Raw genomic sequence first — 20,750 nt, forward strand, 5'->3', positions numbered from 1 at the left:
GTGAGCATAACGCGAACTTGGAACTGCACAGGAAGCCGTTGCTTTTCCCTTGTTAAATTGTTTTTATAGGCAGACGATACTACTATTACAGTTATAGGAAAAAGAATAGAGAAAATAGATTCGTGTGAGGGAAATCACCTTATCATAATTTTGGAAAAAACTAAATGCCTAATTTTTCCAAATGGCATATTCGATATTCAGAGTTTTTCTGTGAATCTGAATATTGTTTTAATTACCTGTGAATATATTAATGTATTTAAATGAATATGTTAATGTATTTTAGGATGCATAATAGACCAACATCTTTCTTTTCTTTCTTACATTGACAATACGCAAGAGCAACTCTCTGACCTATATTTTTCATTTTTTACTCTTAAAAGATATCTGGGAGGGAAGGGTCTATAAAATATATATTATGGAATAATATACTCTTTTTTTAGGTTTTTTACTGTAAATATAGATCAGACGCACAAAGGATATTTATACTTCAAAAAAGATTTATAAGGCTGATTTTTGGTTTAAAATGTAATAAGAGCTGTTGTTAAACAATACAATATTTTAACAATGAAATTTATATGTTTGACTTATTTGTTGTATGTATATAAAAATCAAGAATATTTCTACAAAGGAAGTGATTTTAATAAATATACTCTTAGATTTAAGAATGCTTTTTATCAGCCAAGGTTAAGCATTGTTAATTTTAAAAAGTCCCCTTTTTATAAAGAAGTATACCTATTTCTTTCAACTACCTATTTTGGTAAAATAAATATTTACTTCAAGATATTTAAAAATAAAATAAAACGGCTTATTATAAGCTCTATGGTCTACGATATCAATGAGTTACCATAGTATATATTTGATTAATAATAGTATTAAAGAATGTGATACCAATTTAATATTTTTATAGTGTTTCGTTTTAGCTTGTAGGTTTTCAGATGAAGTAGAGTTTTAAAAGTAGTATACAAATGGTTTATAAATTATGTAGACTTATAGAAAACTATATTTTATTAATATACCTAAATAAATATACACATGTGATCTACAGAGCGCCAAATTAAAAAATTTCTCAATCTCTGTTGAGTATAACGAATAAATCAAAAGTTAAAAAATCAAGTCTGATCCACATAAATTGCACAACGGAGAAAAACTTCACAGGGAGTGAATGATCACTTAAACATTGAACAAGAGATGGCAGAGACGTATCCTCTGCTTCTCATGTGATCCCGGAGTCAATTAGTAATAATTATTTTGTAGAATAAATTCCAATATGCATATTTTTTTTATAATATGCAATCAATAAGATATAAAACAAAAGATCTAGAGTTTTCCTTGGGTCTTCTTGGGTATACAACAATAATATTAAATGCAGAATATGATTAAAAACTAATGAACCAATACGTCTGTCGAATTATACACATATTAAACCCAAAATTAAAAATCTTAGACACTACGTACATTTTTAGTTTACAATAGAATTTTTAAGCATTATTTTACTAATTATAACCAAATCTATAATAAAACCAAAAAACTTGCCAATACTAAATAATACAGAGATATACTGGAGTTTCTAATAACAAAGAGAAGATAAATGGAGCAATGTTAATTTTCTACGAGCTATGAAAAAATGTAACGTGTATGATTCTAAGTTGAATGCCAATACAATACATTTATTTTGCTACTCAGCTCCCTCCCATCTCATCTGATATATTATCATTTCTTAATGTTAAGGTTCTTCAGGCTACGACATTTCAATAAAAGATTTAGCAAATTTACCTCGATCAGCCCTGGCTGAATGCATTAATGGCTCTTTTTTTGGATGGAAAAGCTGCTTAAAAATAGCATGAATGTATTCTTAGAAAAAAATTGTCCTAAATAAGGCTGAATTCGGTTTTTAATGTGCCAAGAATACTGATGAAGCTGGTTTTCATACCGGGTGGCGCATCGAAAGCGAAACAGAGCCAATTACGGGCAGTCCATTAACTTTTTAAAAAAAAACGCTCGGATCCGTCGATTTTATTTTCGAGGGGGACACTTAATAATCACAAAATCACTTTCCTACCTACAACCCCCTAAGCGGGGGTAGCACTAAAATCTTAAATGGGAAGGAGGTCGAGTGATACCTCATTGGAAAGGTCTTTTAATTCTCTTTACAAGGGTACTTGGTTTGACGTAATTTAAGTAAGTACTTTTTAAAATTTTCGCATTTAAACCTTAAAAGGTAATTTTCAATATTTTTACTTTATCATAGACTACTAAAGGTACTTTTAAGAAAAACAATGCCAGGCAGTAGGACAAAACCATCAGGTATTATTAAATTATGAGACAAAAAATGAGATGGTGCATACAACGGCACAAAGAGTTGAAATAATTGAATAATTTTTTGGAAATAATCAATGTGCTAATAGAACGACGGAATTATTTAATGAGCGACATGAAAACAGCAAGGTGCAGCGAAAGTATGTATTGAAGCTTGTTTCCAAATTTCGAGAAACTGGATCAGTATTGAAAATCCCGTAAGGAATGAAGGTATGGAAGTGGCTGTACTAGGGCATATTTATGTAGATCCTACATTAAGTACCCGTTAATTGGAAACTGTCACAGGTATTAGTCGACGTAGTATCCAAAGAACTCTAAAAGCTCATAAGTTTCATCCGTACAAAATACATCTTGTGCAAGAGCTGAATGAAGATGATTTCGATCGGGGATCACAATTTAGTGAAATTATAAGTGAACAAATTATTAATTATTGACCCAAATTTTTTGTTTAATACGTGTTTCTCTGATGAAAGCTCTTTTTTCCTGAATGGCCTGGTCCATCGTCATAGCTGCCAATATTGGTCCGACAATAGTCCTAGAGTGTATCGTGAGGTACACACCCAATACCCACAAAAGTTAAATGTCTGGGCTGGTATCTTTGGTTTGGTGATAATTTAGTGGGTCCATTTTTTTTACCTGGAAATCTGACAGGTGAAATGTACTTAGAGCTATTACAACAGGCCATTGATCCAGCATTGACAGCTATAATTGAAACTCAAAATGACAGATACGATGAGGATAGATTGATGTTTCAGCAGGATGGTTCCCCACTACATTATACGTTATTCGTGCGAGAATATTTGGATCGGATGTTTCCAGGACGATGAATTGGAAGAAGAGATGCTATTGAATGGCCTCTACGATCGCCGGATTTATCACCTCTAGACTTTTTTCTTTGGGGTTACTTTAGAAGCAAGGTTTATGAGACTGAACCCACTTCGATAGAAGATTTACAAGGCAGAATTGTAAATGAGTGTCTTCAAATCACGCCTGAAGTATTGCAGAACGTGTGACAACGTTTTGAGCAAAATCTTTTTTATTGTATGGAGAATGGAGGTGGCCAATTTAAACATTTATTACAAGCTGACACTTAAGCAAATTCTTTTTAAATCTATTTTTGCAATAATTTTTTGAATGACTAGACTTAAAGTCAAAATATTCTGTAATATGATAGAGCTATCTCATTTTTTGTCTCATAATTTCATAATACTTGATGGTTTTGTCCTACTGCCTGGTATTGTTTTTCTTAAAAGTACCTTTAGTAGTCTATGATAAAGTAAAAATATTGAAAATTACCTTTTAAGGACCTCCCTTCCCATTTAAGATTTTAGGGGTAGTGCCACCCCCGCTTAGGGGGTTGTAGGTAGGAAAGTAATTTTGTGATTATTAGGTGTCCCCCTCGAAAATAAAATCGACGGGTCGAGCGTTTTTTTAAAAAGTTAATGGACTGCCCGTAATTGGCTCTGTTTCGTTTTCGATGCGCCACCCGGTATGTTGGAGAAATTTTATCTGAGCTTCAATAATGCGGATGCAGCCGCAGTAGTGTTTTACGATCTCGCACAAGCCTTTTAACTGTGTGTCATATAAAAAAGTGCTGAAAAAATCAGAAATGTGTGGCTTCAGAGGCTCGTTTTGAAATCATTGAATTAATTTTTGTCTGACAAATATCGAAGGGTTCGTTTTGCTAGTTCTGAATTAGAGAAGTTTAGTATCACAGCAGGTGTGCCGCAAGGCTCTGTTCATGGTCCGCTAGTATTCCTCATCTGTGATATCTTGTATATGACTTACCATCTATAGTAAAGCATAGAAAATGCATCTGTTGCTGATAATACAATTGCGGATTTAGCTGATATTAAGAGATAGTGTGACAATAACTTATTATCATTTAATGTTTCAAAAACCAATATTTCACAAATCGTTCCTAGTAATAATTTTAATATATTCTTAGAATTACTTATTGACAGTAGACTAAAGTTTGAAAATCACATTGAGCAGCTCTGTTCTAGGTTGACTAATAACTAAAGATGCCCATTTTTCATTGTCCTGATTTATGTATATTTTCTTAAGTATCATGTTGGAAATTTCATTTTATTATCCAGAAAATTTTGATGCATATTGCATAAAAAATATTCTTTAGTTATCCAGTGGGAAAATGTAAATAATATTAGGTCTTCATATCATATATATTTACCAATTCCTACATCTTTTTTAAGCAAAGGAGGGAGGTAAGTCGTTCGTAAGTGTTAAGAGATGTTAGTTGTGAAACGCTAACATCTCTTATACTATCTTATACTATACTATGAAGGAATACTTCTTGCACCATTTTTTAGTTTAAGTTTCATTTTTCTTTCTGGCTTACGTATCATTGGTACTTAATCTTAAGAGGTATTAAACCAATTTGCTTTATATGCTTCTAATATTCTTATATCTATAAATCAATTTGTTGTAATGAATGTGTGTAAATTAATTATATTAATAGGTAGTTTTATTTTTTATCATGACTGCTTTGTTAACAACCGCTCGGTATTTAAGCAATAAAGCATTATTTGACCTAGACTTCATTGCTGCCTAATAAACGTCTGTACTTTAATTATACTGTTTGTTAGTACCTTTTTAGTTTTTATTGTTTTGGTCACTTATTTTTATGGCTATTTTATATATGTGTAATCAGATTTTTTGAAAATACTTTTGATGTTTTAAATACGTTAGTTAAGATTTTCAGTTACTTACAGTATACCAGTTTCTTTCTCACGACTTATCTTAATCCATTGTATATCTAGTAAGAAATTACCAAATGAAACAGTAAACAGAAGGTTTCGAATGATTAAAGTCAAGACCTGCTACTTGTTTTGCATACTTAAATTTATGGTTTAAGTTTATATTTTATATAAAAAAGTCTAATTTTCTTTGCTCTGCATTTATTCGTAAAGAAGATTAAAGAATTTGTTGGATCAAAGTTTGTGGCTTTATCGGCAAGGTCAGAAATATAAAATAACTTGTTCTTGCTGTGATATTTATTCGTAAGTTTTTTAAAATTTATTTATTGAATATTCACTTCAAGTATATTTTTTAGCTATTATTTTTAAAAAAATATTATTTGAGAAATTTATTCGTTATCTTCTTTAATTGGTAATTTGATTTGCAAAAACTTTTTCCAGAGTTTTTGGGATTGGACTCTGAAGTGAAATTATTTAAGTAATTTTGCTTTTTCATGAATAAATCAGTAAAGCCAGTTAAGGGAAAATCCGAGAAAATAAACTTCCTAAAATGCAATTTTGTATTGTTATTTAAACTTATAGAGCAAAAAAAAAGAGACTTCTTCATGGCTACCAACATGACGTTTAAGGTCCTTCTTCATGATTTCTTCAATAATATCACATTTGTTAAATAATAGATTTTTCTTTGCCATCAGCAATTCATTTAATATTTTTAATTACCAGGGTTTAACATCTTCCTTTAATTTCCTAAATTTCTGCAACTAAAGTGGTTTTAAAATCAGGGTTTTATCTGCGACTACTTTTGTATAACTTTTTGTTGGTTTAATTACAGTATTTTCTTCTTAAAGTTTCAAATTTAACTGATTTCTATCAATCATTAATTTTTAAAAATTTGAAGCGCATAAATCAATTCTACAATTTTAATAATTATTAATCACTTATGATAAATGCTCTAGTAAGATCAGAACACAAGTTATCAAATTAACCTAACTTTCTTTTCTAAATCTATTGTAGAATATGTCAATATCGAAACAGATTAATTAGATAATAAGCAATTTGGCTAATAAGCAAGAGCGCATTCTATATTATCCTATTGCTACTATGTTTGCAATTTAATTTTGAAGTTTCTTAGTTTCTGCAAGTGTGTACTTCTGATATGATCCCCTATTCCAAAGGTTGCAGAAGTGAAGTGGTATTTGGTGAGAACAAATTTTTACATTTGGATCAAGGAAGTTTAGCGATTCTTAATGCCCAGGAGCAAGATCTATTAGTAAACCAGTTCGTTAAGTCTGTCTCTTCAAACTACTGGTAATTCGTGTTTATTTTTATTTCTAGGAGGTAGATCAAGAGCTTTTTATCCTGTCCATTGATTTTAACATATAGCATATTTTAACACATGAAACGTTACTTTAAGAGTTAAGCTATCTCTTGCTACTTTAAAGCCTGGCGTCGCTTTCTCGTCTTCCGATAGTGAAGTTACGAGTAGGCATTCTCTTCCAAAAAACGCCAGTATCATTGGCATTTAAGACTTGTTCTCGCTTATATCCCTCACTGTCTATTAATTCTTTAGTTTAGTTCAATAAAGCTTGATCTGCTGAAGCCGATTCTCTCGCGATGTTAACGCTAAATAACGAAAAGCGCTTTTTAAATTATTATAAACATTCTCTACGCTCTTGAAAACTTAAAGATTCATTGTCTATTGCTATTAGGTTATTGTAAGGACAAATAAGTCCTTGTACAAAGTAACTATCAAATTTACTTGTAGAATGATCAACTTTACGCACTGCAGTAAAAAAATATTTCTACCTCAAACGTTTAAGCATAAAAAAAAGTTTCTTTATTGTTTTGGGGTATGTGATGTATACAATATGTAATAAAATGCACACATTTTTTTACACTCCCTGTAAACAAATATATTTTCTAACCTGAAAACAAAACAGTGAACTCACATTTTAATATATATAATTATAATATATATATACTATATATATAATATATAATTATACTACACAATGTAAATGTATTGGTCTTAAAATGCATCAATTAAAAGTTGGTCACTTAAATGTGCGTTCTAATATCGGATCATACGGTTACCTAAATCACGTTTGCCTACAGGCTGCAAAAGCATCCACCCAAGGTGATGACTTATCGTGATTTTAGGAACTGTAATGGTGATCTTTTTTCCGAGGATCTGGAAAACGTGTTATGTCATCACTTATTCTCTATCACCGATATCGAGCAAAAAATCAATTATTTTAACTATCAAATATTGAAACTATTTGATTAGCACGTTTCCCTTAGGACCGCAAAAATTACAAAAAAAAGTTGTCCTTAGTTAACAGATACAATAAAGACAGTTATGAAAGATAGAGACACATTTGTAAAAAGATATTTAAAAGATAAAAATGTAAGTGAGATTAAAATCCTGAGTTGATCCAAGTCCTATGGATAAGAAAATGTCCGGGCTATATTTCTTCTAAGATTTAGTTACTAGTGAATGTACCTAAACTTACGTTTTGAGCAAAAATTTAAAAATTATCCTTTGTTCCAAAATTAATCATTGATAAACTGAAATCATCTTACGACTACGTTCGCAATTTCATGTTGAGGTTTATCAGCTTTTGCGAGAGTGTACTTCTGAGTAGCGTTTAAATGGAAATGTCAAGGGAATATTTCTTTTTAAATTGAGTTAAGAGTGAATGTGTCTAAATTACGTTTAGAGTAAAAAGTCAAAAATCATCCTGTTTTCCAAAACTCCTCAATAATAAAATTAAATCATTACATGGCAACTACGTCTGCAGTTTTATATTGAAGTTTTTTAACAAACTTAAATATTATCTGAGTCTTAGTCGTATTAAGAAACACCTAGAAGTAAATATTTATGGTACCGAGATCCATAAATTTTTAAAAGTCCTTTAATAACCAGTTAAAACCAATTAATTTCCCAACCTTCAAATAGCACCATATCATTTTTAACCTCGCCATCTGCAGATTCCCATATCCTTTTCGACCCGACTTTTTTATAGCCACTAAATTCCGGTTTTCCCTTAAGACTTACCTCGATATCCCAATCCTTTTTTTCCTCAATAAACCCCGCTGAAAATCAATATTTGAGCTCTAAATAATCGTGCCACAATGTTCGAGTGGCTTATATGCTTCGAACCCCGATGGGTGATATTAATTTGTTTATAGGGGTTTACCGGTGACGTCTCAATGCGATTGATTAATTTATTAGTTTCATAATCTACGTGGCAAGTGTGGTATTATGACATATGTATGGCAGTGCATTAAGGAGGTGCTTGTCTTCTGGTGTAAGCTCTTTATCAGGCGGCTTATAATATACAAGCAAATGCACTTTAGCTAAATTCATCAATTCATCTTTATAAGAGAAGGTTTCCTTATTGTAACCATCAAGCACAAGGACTCAATCAAATGCCTGAAAAATGTTACAAACGCTTGGTTCATCCTATAGCCTTTGGAAAATAATAGGTAGTACCCGGTGTTATGAATACGTTATTTTATAACACTAAATGGAGTTTACAACAAAAACACTTGTTTTAAAGTAATCTTAGGATACAAAAAATATAACTAAAAACCCAGGGGGAGACCAAACTAGAGACGCACATAATCTTCCTCCTTTCTTTTGGGGATTCACTACTGTATGTCATTTTTGTCAAACTTGACGCGGTCCTTTTTTACATTCACGCGATTAAAAGTTAACAATCAATCCTTCAAAGTCTGTCAAGGCATATGTTCACTGGTTGTCTTGAGTAGCAAGACGTTTTAAGGTAAATATTTACGACTTGTGCTGAGTCGCAAGAAACTTAAAAATGTTAGACGAGTTCTTCTATGACGTTAATTGTCTTAAAATATTTAAAAGTCATCTATTTTCTATCTTTCACGCGACTCAAGTAATTGTTGACTTATTTTGCCCTAAAAAGGTAGTAAACATCCTGAATAGACCATCAGTATCGTAGCGCAGGAGTCCTTCTTTACATACGTAATACAATGACACAATTTTAATTTATTAACGATGTAAATAGGGACTTTATTGAACAACTTCGAACTATTATTAATTACACTCAATTTCTAAGTGAACTTATAATTTCTCTAGGCTCTTAGTTTCATGTGAGTGTTTGGTATGCCTCGAAGACTTCATTATATTCTCTCCATTCCGTTTTTGCTAGAAGTTGAAATTACTGCTTTAAGTATATGAATAACATGAAGTTATAAATGTACTTACTAGAAAACAAGTTATTTGTGCTAACTAGAATATTTCAGCAAATAGCGGAATCGACCTTTCGATTGTGGTTGCCGATCGTTGTCGGTTTTGAAATACAAGTCATTTTCGGTATGCTATAGAGATTTCAAAAACTATGATACCGATGTATTCTACTAAAGTCTTCTTAGTACTTTATTTTACAATATTATTTATTTAGCTTCTATTGATGAAAAGTTAAACATGCTTATTAATAATACATTTATTCAGTACGCACCTCTTCTAAAAAATTCATGAATAAAAAAATTAGAGGATCCTGGTTAACGCCAAATCTTAAATATATAATGAAACTCCACGATAAAGCATTGTTAAATTATAAAATAAAAAAGTCAGCTGACGGCTGGGAATACTATGGTCAATTGAGAAATAATGTAATAACTGCTACTGAAAATTAAAAAAAGTCTTTCTTCAAACCAGTTTTGTTAACAAGGTATCTGAAAAAAACTTTGAGTGACCTAAATGTTTGTACAGGTGCTGTTAAAGACATTTCTAAATAGTTTAGTAAATGTTATAAAGATTTATAGCCCTATTATTTTGTCATATTTAATAAATTTTATTAATTCCAGCATCGAATCAGTCATGTTTGTTGAAACCTAAAAGCGATCATTCCTGTCAAATATTTTCGAGGATTATGGAGGGACAAGGAAATCTACATGCACCGAAAAACGATTTATTCCCTGCTTTTCTTAAATTTAAACTTACTGCCTTGGTCCTTGTGGACTACTCGAAAGTCTTTAACACGATTAATCAAGGGTTGCTAATTTATCACATCCTAAATTCAGTGACGGTGCCTGCCTGCTTATTAGCAGGCAATTTTTGTAGGTGTTCAGATTTCTTTAGCATAAATATTGAATACATGATATGCCACCAGGATGCCCTGCCAGTTCTTTTGTATTTACACATCCCAACTAATTTCAAAGGTCAAGTTTGTCACAGTGCATCAGTATGCAGACGATATATAAATTTATCTTTCATTCAAAGCTAAGACGTAGTTGAAGTAAATAATGAACTAAATAATGATCTTTCGTTTCTATTTAAACCATTGTCTAGAATTGAACCCCAAAAAAATGTTAAGCCTTATATGATTTCGACCGAAAGTTGTTAAGGAAAGAATAACGCATTTCCTTAACTTGCAGGTAAATAGCAAAATTTGATTTTGTGTTAATACATATAAAGATTTGGGATTATTAATTGATTCCGATTTGACTCTGTTCGAACGCTCATTTTCTCACCAGATTTCTAATATATTATAACAAAATTTTAGCCGAAATTAAAGCCAAAAATTATTATTTTTTATTACATTTATATAAAAAAAGTTTTTATATAACGTCAACTGTCTGAAAAATATTTAAAATTTTTTTCCAGGTAGTTAAAGTATTTATCTATTTATTTCAATTTACGGAAATAATATTAAATAATACAAAATACTGGATAATTTAACAATAGAATAATATTACGAGAATTACAAAAAAATATGTAAATATGTATCCTTATAAGCCTAAATTACAACAAAGTATCATTAACAAAGCTACAAACTTCTCACAAGAATAACTTCACCATTAATTAATAAGAATGATAAAATATCATTAAAGTTGATGTAATAATTATAAAAATTATTAACTTTAGCTCTATAAGTTAATGATCTTAAGATTTTTTCTGTACAGACTCAATGCGTTCAATATGATAATCATAATAAGGGTATAAAATAATAATAGTAAGGTGAAAAATGTAGACTATTTCTAGTGTTAAATCCATAGACTACGTATACTCCTGTTAATAATACCCAAAATATTCGGTAGAAAAGTTAGCTTGGCATCGAAAAAAACACCTTTAACTGTATTAACTAATCTAAGTTCATTATTGTTGATTGTGTATTGATAATTAGTAGTTTTTTTAGAACGATCAAACGCAATACAGATCCATTTCTTTGTATTAAGTTTCAAACTATTGCCATTACACCATTCAGCAATATTAATTAAAGCAGCTCAGCATCAAGATATGACTCATATAATACATCAGTAATCAGCAAAAGCAAGATACTTTGAATGAACAATGACATCAGTCAAATTTCTTATAAAAAAGTTAAAAAAAAAACAAGAAAAATATGCGAATCCAAAGGCACATTTAAAGACACATTAACACCATTAGAAATATAATCATTTATCCTAACTATGTACGACCAGCCAAAAAAACAAAATTCGACTAATGCCCAAACTTCCTAGCCAGATGATTATAACCAACCCTATCCAAGGTCTTTGAGTCTGTATCCACACTATCAACCCGTATAGATCTCTTAAAAGCGCCGATCAAATAATACTGGTTAGTCAACAAGTTAGTCACGGTAGATCTACCCTGAGAAAAACCATGGTGATGATAATTAAGCGATCGCTTACCGTATCATGGAAATTATACAGAAAACAACCTGCTAAACAGATTAGGAATTACACACTGAATACAGATACCTATACAAATATTATTTGTATCGCCATTTTTATGAATTCGGATTAACAAGTTTACCTTCCAATAATAAGGAAGTTTGAGGAAGTTTAGGGAAGGAAGATGTCAAGCAAAGATTGCTTTTTACTAATTAACTCAATGCTGTTACAAATGATTTTATATTCATTTTTCCAAAGCAATCCAAACTTTCAATATACTTCATAATTTGAACAAATAGTTATATTGTACTTTGAAGTGGGAATTACATATTGATGTTTTATCTAAAAAATTAAGTTCAGCTTGTTTTGCCATAAGATCAGTTTCCAGGGAATTAAATCTTTCGTCATCAAGAACAGTGTATTATGCCCTTTTTGAGTCCCATCTTTGTTACGCCCTTCCATTCTGGGGCACATGCTGTGCGACTCAGTTTGAGCGCATTTTTAAATTACAAAAGAGGTTCGCTATTTACTAGGACTTGATAGTCGAGCTCACTGCCCAGAAATGTTTAAAAGATTTTAAATATTAACTCTTCCATCTTTATTCATTCTTGAATCTATTTGCTTGGTTCGCAAGCATATATCAGAAATTCCTAATCGACCATCTCACAGTTATCCACTTCGAAACGCAGAGCATGATCTTTATGTGCCAATCCCAAGCTCAGAATTAATAAAAAGCTCTATTCTTTACGGAGCTAAAAAAATGCACAATCATCTGGGTTTGGAAATTAAACCATTGACATCTTTTCCTCGATTTCGCAATGCTTTGAAATCATATTTACTGGAGAGAGCTTTATATGCAGTAGATGATTTTTTTTAATTTTTAATACTAATTTTTGAGAATCATGCACGCACTGGCTAATTATTAGTTTTTTTATGATGTAGAATAGCAATATTTTGTATTGCTAAATTTCTATAAAATTTTTTATGACTTTTTAAACATTGTATTAATGTTTTTGACTATTTCTGTTACTTTTTTTATTTTTACTTTCTTGTTACTATTTTTATTTACTTTCCTATTTTCTTACTTTTTACATTTAGTATAGGAAATTTGACCAGGTACATTTGTGTGTTTTGCTTTTTATGTATAGCTTTGTCTACAAAATTTTTTAAATTTTTTGACAATAAAGCATATTTGATTTGATTTGATTGATATAGAAGAGACTATAGAATCCTGAGGAATAATACTGATCCTTAATAATAATGGTATTGGAATAATTATAATAGTTTTCATGCGAAATTCAGCGAGAGTTTTGAAATCCGCATTAAGTGTACAGTATTAAGCGTTTACAAATATTTTAGCTTTATAATATTTTAAAAAAGATTTAATTCGTAAGAAAATGCCTAACATAAATTTACTATAAAAGTTAAAAAATCTCATGATAGTTTGGTCCATAAAGATAGCAAAGACATCATGGTGCCCATCAAGTCCAGTTCTAAGTCGATCCTGCCGCTTAGAAGTACATACATGCTATTGCATAACCTTTAACGTCAGAGTACATAAACAGTTTTTAAGAAAACAGATGATATACCTTGATCCAGAATGTAATCAAACTTATTTTTAAACCTAAATTGACTTAAAGAATATATCTATCTAGAACAAATATTTTAAAATGTCAAAAGTGTGAGTTCGTCTAGGACGTCAACTGCCTAGAAAATGTTTTAAATTTCCTATTTTCTTTCTTCTTGGCAGTTGTAGTAATTCTTGACCTATTTTATCTTTAAGATTATCAGCATCCTAAACAAAAATGATTTTATATGAGGTCAACCGCTTGAAAAAAATGATTTTCACTTGCGTTATTTTACTTATAGGCACGTAAAGGTGCTTTTGGCCTTGTTCATGTAGTAAACGTTTTTTTTTATTATTGTTTTTCTGTCCAGTGTTTTAATGATTTTTTAGCTGCCCTTTAGAAAAATCAACGCTTGAGGAAGATATTTTTTAACAAATAGATTCCAATTCACACAAAAATAAAAAAATGCCTTTAATTGAATGGAAGCCAAATTTTTTCCTTAAAATAATCAATAATATAAATCAAAATTTGTATAAATAAATGATTTGTATAAGTTAAAGCTATTTTTTTTTACGTTTTACTATTTTTTATTGCAGTTAAAGCTCAGAATCAGAAGCTTAATTTAACATTTTTAGATCTATTGTTAAAGGTAATTGTACTATTCTGGTTCTACTTCATTATTTCAAGTCATTTAATACCATAGATCATGATACGTTATTACTAGTTTGAAATATCTTAGTTTTCATGAGAGTTCAATCAGATAAATTCAAAATTACCTTATGAATCGCCAGGAAAGACCTTTTTTGAATGGAAATAAATAACATAATCTTAGCGTCAGTTCAGGTGTCCCCCAGGGGTCAATTTTAGGACCAACTCTTTTTATTTTATATACTTTTATATTATACTCAATTTCCATAATTTTTAAAACACTGCAACATACAAGTATGCAGATGATACTCAAATATATTACTCTTTCGCCTTCCCTACTGGCTCATATATGTCTCTCTGTAATTAAAGAATCTAAAGATACTATAGAAAATTTTTAAAGACCATGCTCTCCAAGTGAACCCAAGTAGGGCTTTTGTGATGTTTTTTGGCAGGCCTATTGACGTAAAACAGCTGACTGAAAGAGTTGTTTTAAAGATTTTCAATTGGATTCTTCCTTTGAAAACCGAATGCAAATATTTGGGGCTTATTTTAGTTACCGAATTAAGGTTTTTAAAACACATTTCTAAGTGCATTCAAAAATGTATAGGAAATCTACTTATCTTATATAGCTCTAGACATTTTCTTACTTATTACTTAAAACACTAAAAAAGTTTTATGCGATTTAATGGCTCTTTCTGTTTTATGACTCATTGTGATGTTGTTTATGGACCTTGATTGACTGCACAGTATTGTGAGAAAATAAAACGAGTTTAAAAAATTGTTTACGATTTATTTATGGGAATCGCCGTAGACAACCAGCAAGTCATAAACTGGATGCCACCGGGTGGGTAAATATAAAACAGAGACGTTTCATTCATAAATGTGTATTGTATAATAAAATAATAAAGTTAAAGTTTCCTCAATATTTGTTTCAAAAAATTATATTCAGGACAAATGCTTTCTTTTAAATATGACCTGGCTAAAGTCTTTAATAGCTACCTTCTGCCCTTCAAGTTTGCTCCATCTCAGCTTCCTCTAACCATGTTAAATACTATGTCTCCTTTTCCCAATCTTTTTGAATTAATAGCTAATTCCAGCAATAATTAAATTTTGTGTCCACACTTCATCTAGTTTTATGATAAATTATGGAAAATAAATTTAATTTTTCTTTTTGAGTTTATTAGTTTTAGAATCTTTTTTTATTTTGTTGAAGGAGTATATGTCTACTTCTTCTTAGGAATAAGTGTATAAATCAGCTGAACATATTATTTTCAACTGCACTCTTGCCTTTTCATTGTATTCGTGGATACTTAAACTTGAATAAAGATTATTATTATTATTATTATGAAGATTTCTTGTCAAACGGCAACCGCCTTCCCCCCTGGGGAGGGGAACATTCACTTATCTCCGAGTCCTTTCCATGTTATCGGACTCTGTTCTTTACCTTTATTTACATATAATACACTTAAACTAAAATTACATGATATGTTTCTTAAACTAGTTGACGTTATCTGCGTTTCCAATGACTTTCTGCCGATTCAAGATGTGAAGAATAGCGTCGACTTATGCACTAGCTTCTAGATGTTTTCCTTAAGGTTTACCAGTTTTATGTTTTCGATCAGGCTCTTTGATATTACTCCGGTTGTTGACACAATAATTGAAACTGTCCGTACTTCTCTCATTTCCCATTGTCTTCGTAAAAATTTTATTAATTAGTATTTGGTCAGGCCTATTGTTACTTACTCGTTAGTCAGTGTAATCCCAATACAATTTGTGTTGATCATTTTCAAGAACTGGATCCAGCTTATATTTATAATATGGTACCTTGGCTGCTGATAAGAGGTTTGGTTTTTTGCGAGCTCTTGATACAGTATTTGCGACTAAATCATGTCGTTCTTTATGTTCCGTTGGCGCAAAAGTTTGACATTTACCGGTGACATGCTGAATAGACTCCATTGTTTCACATCCATACCTACATCTGTCACTGTGTACCCTCGGGTCACCTACGACAAACTGTAAATCATTTCTTGTTGGTATCACTTGATCTTGAATAGCCACAAGAAACCCTTCAGTTTCGAGGAAAAGCTGTCCCGAAGTCAACCAGTAGTTTGACGCCGCTATGTCGACATACTCTTGTTGAACCTCGTGAATATGCCTTTCATGTAGTGGTTTTGCCATCCAAGTTTGCATTTTTTCTCGCTGGGTGCTATAGTGTATGGGCAGTTCAAGGTCCTGAAGTTAAAGCCTTTCTTAAGAAAAAGGATCCCATGTTAATTTGCTGACTGAGTTGGTTCCCTATGTTGGCCATTCCTCTTCCTCTTATATGACGAGGTAGAGTAGTTCGTTCTACGGCACTGCGCAAGTGATGCTTATTGGCTTTCGTTAGGAGTGTTCTAGCCTTTCTTTGCAAGTTTTCAGCCGTGAAATGTCCGTTTTAGCCTATTCTATAATACCAAAAGAGTGAGTTAGTGAACTGACTCCATAGGTAATAATAGCTTTAAATAAGTTTTTGCTATTAAGACTTGTTTTAAGGAGTCGTCGCATTCTTGTAGTGAACTTAGTAGTCAGCTCATTTTTTATAGTTCTATGGTATATTATTTGCGCCTGCTTCATTCCTAGATATTTGTAGGATTTTTCATTGTCCATAGCATTAATTACCGGACCGTTTTCTATCTGAAAAACTTCAGGTTGTAGTTTACCATTAGTAATGTTTATAATTCGGCACTTATCCAGTCCAAAGGTCATTCCTATATCATCAGAGAATTTTTCTACTATTTTAGGCATCTTTTCTAATTGATCTCGTGTTGCCGCAAGAATTTTTAAGTCATCCATATAAAGTAGATGGTTTACTCTGGTTAGTTCTCTATTATTCTTTTTAAGCTGAATCCGTTCCTAATTGAATTAAGTGGGTTCATGGCAAGACAAAAACAATGTGGACTTAAGGAATCTCCTTGGAATATACCACTATGGATAGGAATCATATTAGTTCCAATGCAGTTACCGTTAAGCAGCTAGAGTTTTATTGACCTTCGCCAAGTTTGATTATTATTATTATTATTATTATACTTATCTATTGTAATATTTTTCAAAAAAACTATTTCTTTTGTTTCTATATTGTTTATTTTTGATACATGAAGTTAAGGTTTAAATCATTACATGCACGTAATGGTTTGTTTAATAATATTTAAAAAAAAACTTGTCTTGGTCATGTTGACCAAAGAAATTTAAACAAATTCATCATAAAAATGCTGCTCAACTAAGCTCATTAACTTTTATCTTATGTGGGCGTGACACAAAATCAATTATCGAAAACTTCGTTGGCCACGATTCCAGATTACCTCTTTATTGAACTGCGCTTAATTGAGCCCAACGCGGAGACAATTAAACGGAAATGTAACAGGATAGGATAGCGATTACCTGGCATCGGTAGGCTTATAGGTAACGTCGAACTTTTCGACATTGCTGACGGCTGAATCCCAAGAAATTCGAACTGACGTCGGATTCAGAAATGTGACTGTGATGTTTTCGGGAGCGCCGGGCCCTCCGGGCATCGAACCTGCAATTAAACAAAAAAATTATTTTTTTATTGTCTGCCTTAATGATTGATGAGAAGTTGGATTTATCGCGGGGTTAATTTAGTGCTTATCATGCGAGAGTTCATCATTTTTTAGTTTATTAATGCTTAATTGTATGGGTAAACAGCACGTGTTGGGAGGATAAGTTTGTGGTAAGTATGTTATTTAAAAAAATACGTTTTATTGTTAAGTGTTGTATATTAACATGTATTAAATAATAAACTTTTGATCTGTAGATATAGACATACAACGTGTTGTTTGGCTCACCTTTTCAATGTTTATATTGAATAATAGGAATGTGTCTTGTTTTGCGGATGATACTGTGAATCATGGGAAAAGGTGAAAAATATACCTACATATAATAAAATTAAATTAAGTTCAACTCAAGGTGATATTTTCATTGAAAGAGTTGATCAGATAAGGTATCTTGGTATTAAAATTGATAAAAATTTAAAATGAGATTCTTGTCTAATTACTCACTTTTATTTTCATGTATCCAGAAATTTAAAATATTTATTTATTTTCAGAGTTTTCAAGTTTCTCGTGTTTTTTAAGGCATTTTATATTTTTAAATTTTAAGTACAGTTTTCTATACATACTAAATAATATATAACGGTTGGGAACAAATTCAAACGAAAACTAATAAATATATAAACCATACAGAAACAACTTAAGTAAAATCAAAACTGTTCAGGAAAGATTACTGCAATCAATAGAAATAACATTATATAAGAAATTACGGGTTACTTTATTTAATATCGTTCCAGAGTTTTCCATCTATGGTATTGTTTAGTTTATTAATGGTTGATTGCAAAGATAAACAGCACGTGTTCGGAGGATAAATTCGTAGTAAGCATGTTATTATTACATGTTACATTATTACATTATTACAACATGCTTATATTCATTATTTTTTATTGCTAGGTATGGTATATTAACATATGCTAAGTAACAGAAAATAAACCGTTAAAAACATTTCTTACTTTATGAATTATTTAGGTTTTTCGGGCTGTAATAAAGAAAATAAAGAATAAAAATGGTATACAGTAATAGGCTTATTTTCTTTTTATAATGTATTTCATAATATTACTTTTAAAAAAGGCTCTTTTAATATTTTTAAAGAATATATTATTATTGCTATAAGCTAAAATAAGCATAACTTAACTAGGTCTAATCCTAAAGTTTAACAAAATTAATGAAAAAAATTTTTAATTTTGTTCGAGGCATTTAAAGTCTCCCAGAAATTGAAACTACTTTCCAGTTATATCCAAAAAAAAAAGATTTTGTTTAAATAATTATTTTTCTGTATTTGCACGCTTTTGAAAGTATTTCTTAATACATTTGATATCGTGTGTTCAGAATGCAGAGACTTATAATCATTTTGTACTTTCACCCATACAAATTAATAAAATAATTACAACTGCCTAGAGCAATTAAAATATTAGTTTTTCTTCCAGGCATTTAAGGGCATTTCTTACTTTTAAAGAACGAATATTTAGGGTCACTGTTTCAAATTGGAAAAAATATGTATTACCATACTTTTGTTTGTTTCAGTTTTCCTAAGTTTTTCTAGATATTTGATGCTTTTTTTTTGAAATAATGACTACAAAAAATATTTTTCCAAGCATTTCAGGTAATTTTTAACTTTCTTAAGATCCTAACTATCTTAAGATTAATAAAATGATTGCAACTGTCGAAAATAATTAATCAATTATTTTTCTTACAGGCATTTGAGGTCATTTTCTGGCTGCTCTTCCAGGCATTCAAGGAATGAAAATTTAGGATCACTATCGTAAATTAGTGAAAATAATTTTTTCAGGTGTTTAGGGTCATATTTACCTGGAAGAGGTTATTTTCTTACTTTTTTCGGAAAGGAATTAAAATATATAGCCCCTGCTTGAAATTGCTAAAATATGACTTTCTTTTTAGTTTATTTTTTACTTATTTCAAGCATTTACAAAGAAATATCAATTAAATTACTACAGTTGCTTGGAGGAAGTAAGAAATATTTTTTTTAGAAAAAGTAGGTCATTTCCTACTTTTTCTAAGATTCTGAGATATTTTTTATGTTTTTCAAGTATTTTAAATAATTTTATATTTTCAATTTTTATAGTAGGTTATGCCTACACCTAGCTAACAAATTTAAATAAAAACTAATAAGAAACTATTGTATTAAACTTAAAAATAAATATGTAGAATACAGAAACTACTTATGTACATTATAAATGAATAAATTAATTAAAAAGACCGTTAAAAGATACATAAAAACATTTTACATTAAAACTAAAATATTCTGTTTCATAATAAATATTGAGTTTCATAATCAATAATACAGTTTAGTACCCTATACAAGACGTTAAAAAATCCGCAATCTCACACTCACGCAGTTTAAAAAACCAATATGGATTTTTAATCAATATGGAAACTTACTTCAGAAGTCACAAACCTCTAAACAGCAAGTACTTTGGGCGTTTTCAGCGATCTCGTTAATGCATTTGACGTGGTTTCACATAATAAACTTTTTGAACTCTTCGAACATCATGGGGTAAAGAGAACTGCAGTAATGCTCATAAAAAATATTTACAAAATAAAGGCCTAAAATTGTTAAAATATTAATATATTAGGCAAAGAAGATAAAATATTAATATATTAGGTAATGCAAATAGGAGACCGACAACGTATAATTATAGTATGGCCTGTACTAATTTTTTTTTAACTCATTGAAATAAAAATATTACAAATAATTAAACCAAACTTATTAGTAAATAGCAAACTAAGTAGTAAAAATGGTTAGATATAAATAATAATATAAGCCTTAACAATATAAAAATAAACTACTAAAACAAGTAGACCCAATTTGAATTTGATATATAATACAACACAAGTGTAAGAAATATGCCGAATAAGGATCACGTCTCGGATCACGTGCATATAGCCTGGGCTTGGTACCGTCGTCACCGTGGTCCAGGTCAACAGTATATTATGAAAGGGAATATCGATCTCAGCATAATTTGGGAAAAGGAAATACACGCGGGCATTGAAGGGAAGGACAGATTGGCTTTGACTATTGAAAGTTTAAGTCGATCTCGGTGAGTTTTATATTTTGTTTGCTTTTGTTCATTTTATTTTTAAATCTTAAATTGTAATTAAAATAGTTTTTTTTAAGTTGGGTTTTATTTTTCTATATTTCTGACACAAAATATCTTGGGCTATATCCTGATCAAAATTTTAAATGGGGTGTAATATAAACTGAAGATTTGTTAAGAGAATTT

General features: G+C 30.5%; 1 protein-coding gene across 4 annotated transcripts in view; it reads right to left on the reverse strand.

Moving 5' to 3' along the window:
• The window catches only part of LOC126742535 (fibronectin type III domain-containing protein 5-like), a 183,128-nt gene that overhangs the window by 97,007 nt on the left and 65,371 nt on the right, over positions 1–20,750 (reverse strand). For all 4 annotated transcript variants that reach the window (XM_050449188.1, XM_050449187.1, XM_050449189.1 and 1 more), the window contains exon 3: positions 17,321–17,459. In XM_050449188.1, coding sequence (XP_050305145.1) covers positions 17,321–17,459 — 139 coding nt within the window. The remainder of the gene's footprint in view (positions 1–17,320; positions 17,460–20,750) is intronic.

The sequence above is a fragment of the Anthonomus grandis genome, chromosome 11 (assembly GCF_022605725.1).
Source record: "Anthonomus grandis grandis chromosome 11, icAntGran1.3, whole genome shotgun sequence".
Taxonomy (NCBI): domain Eukaryota; kingdom Metazoa; phylum Arthropoda; class Insecta; order Coleoptera; family Curculionidae; genus Anthonomus; species Anthonomus grandis.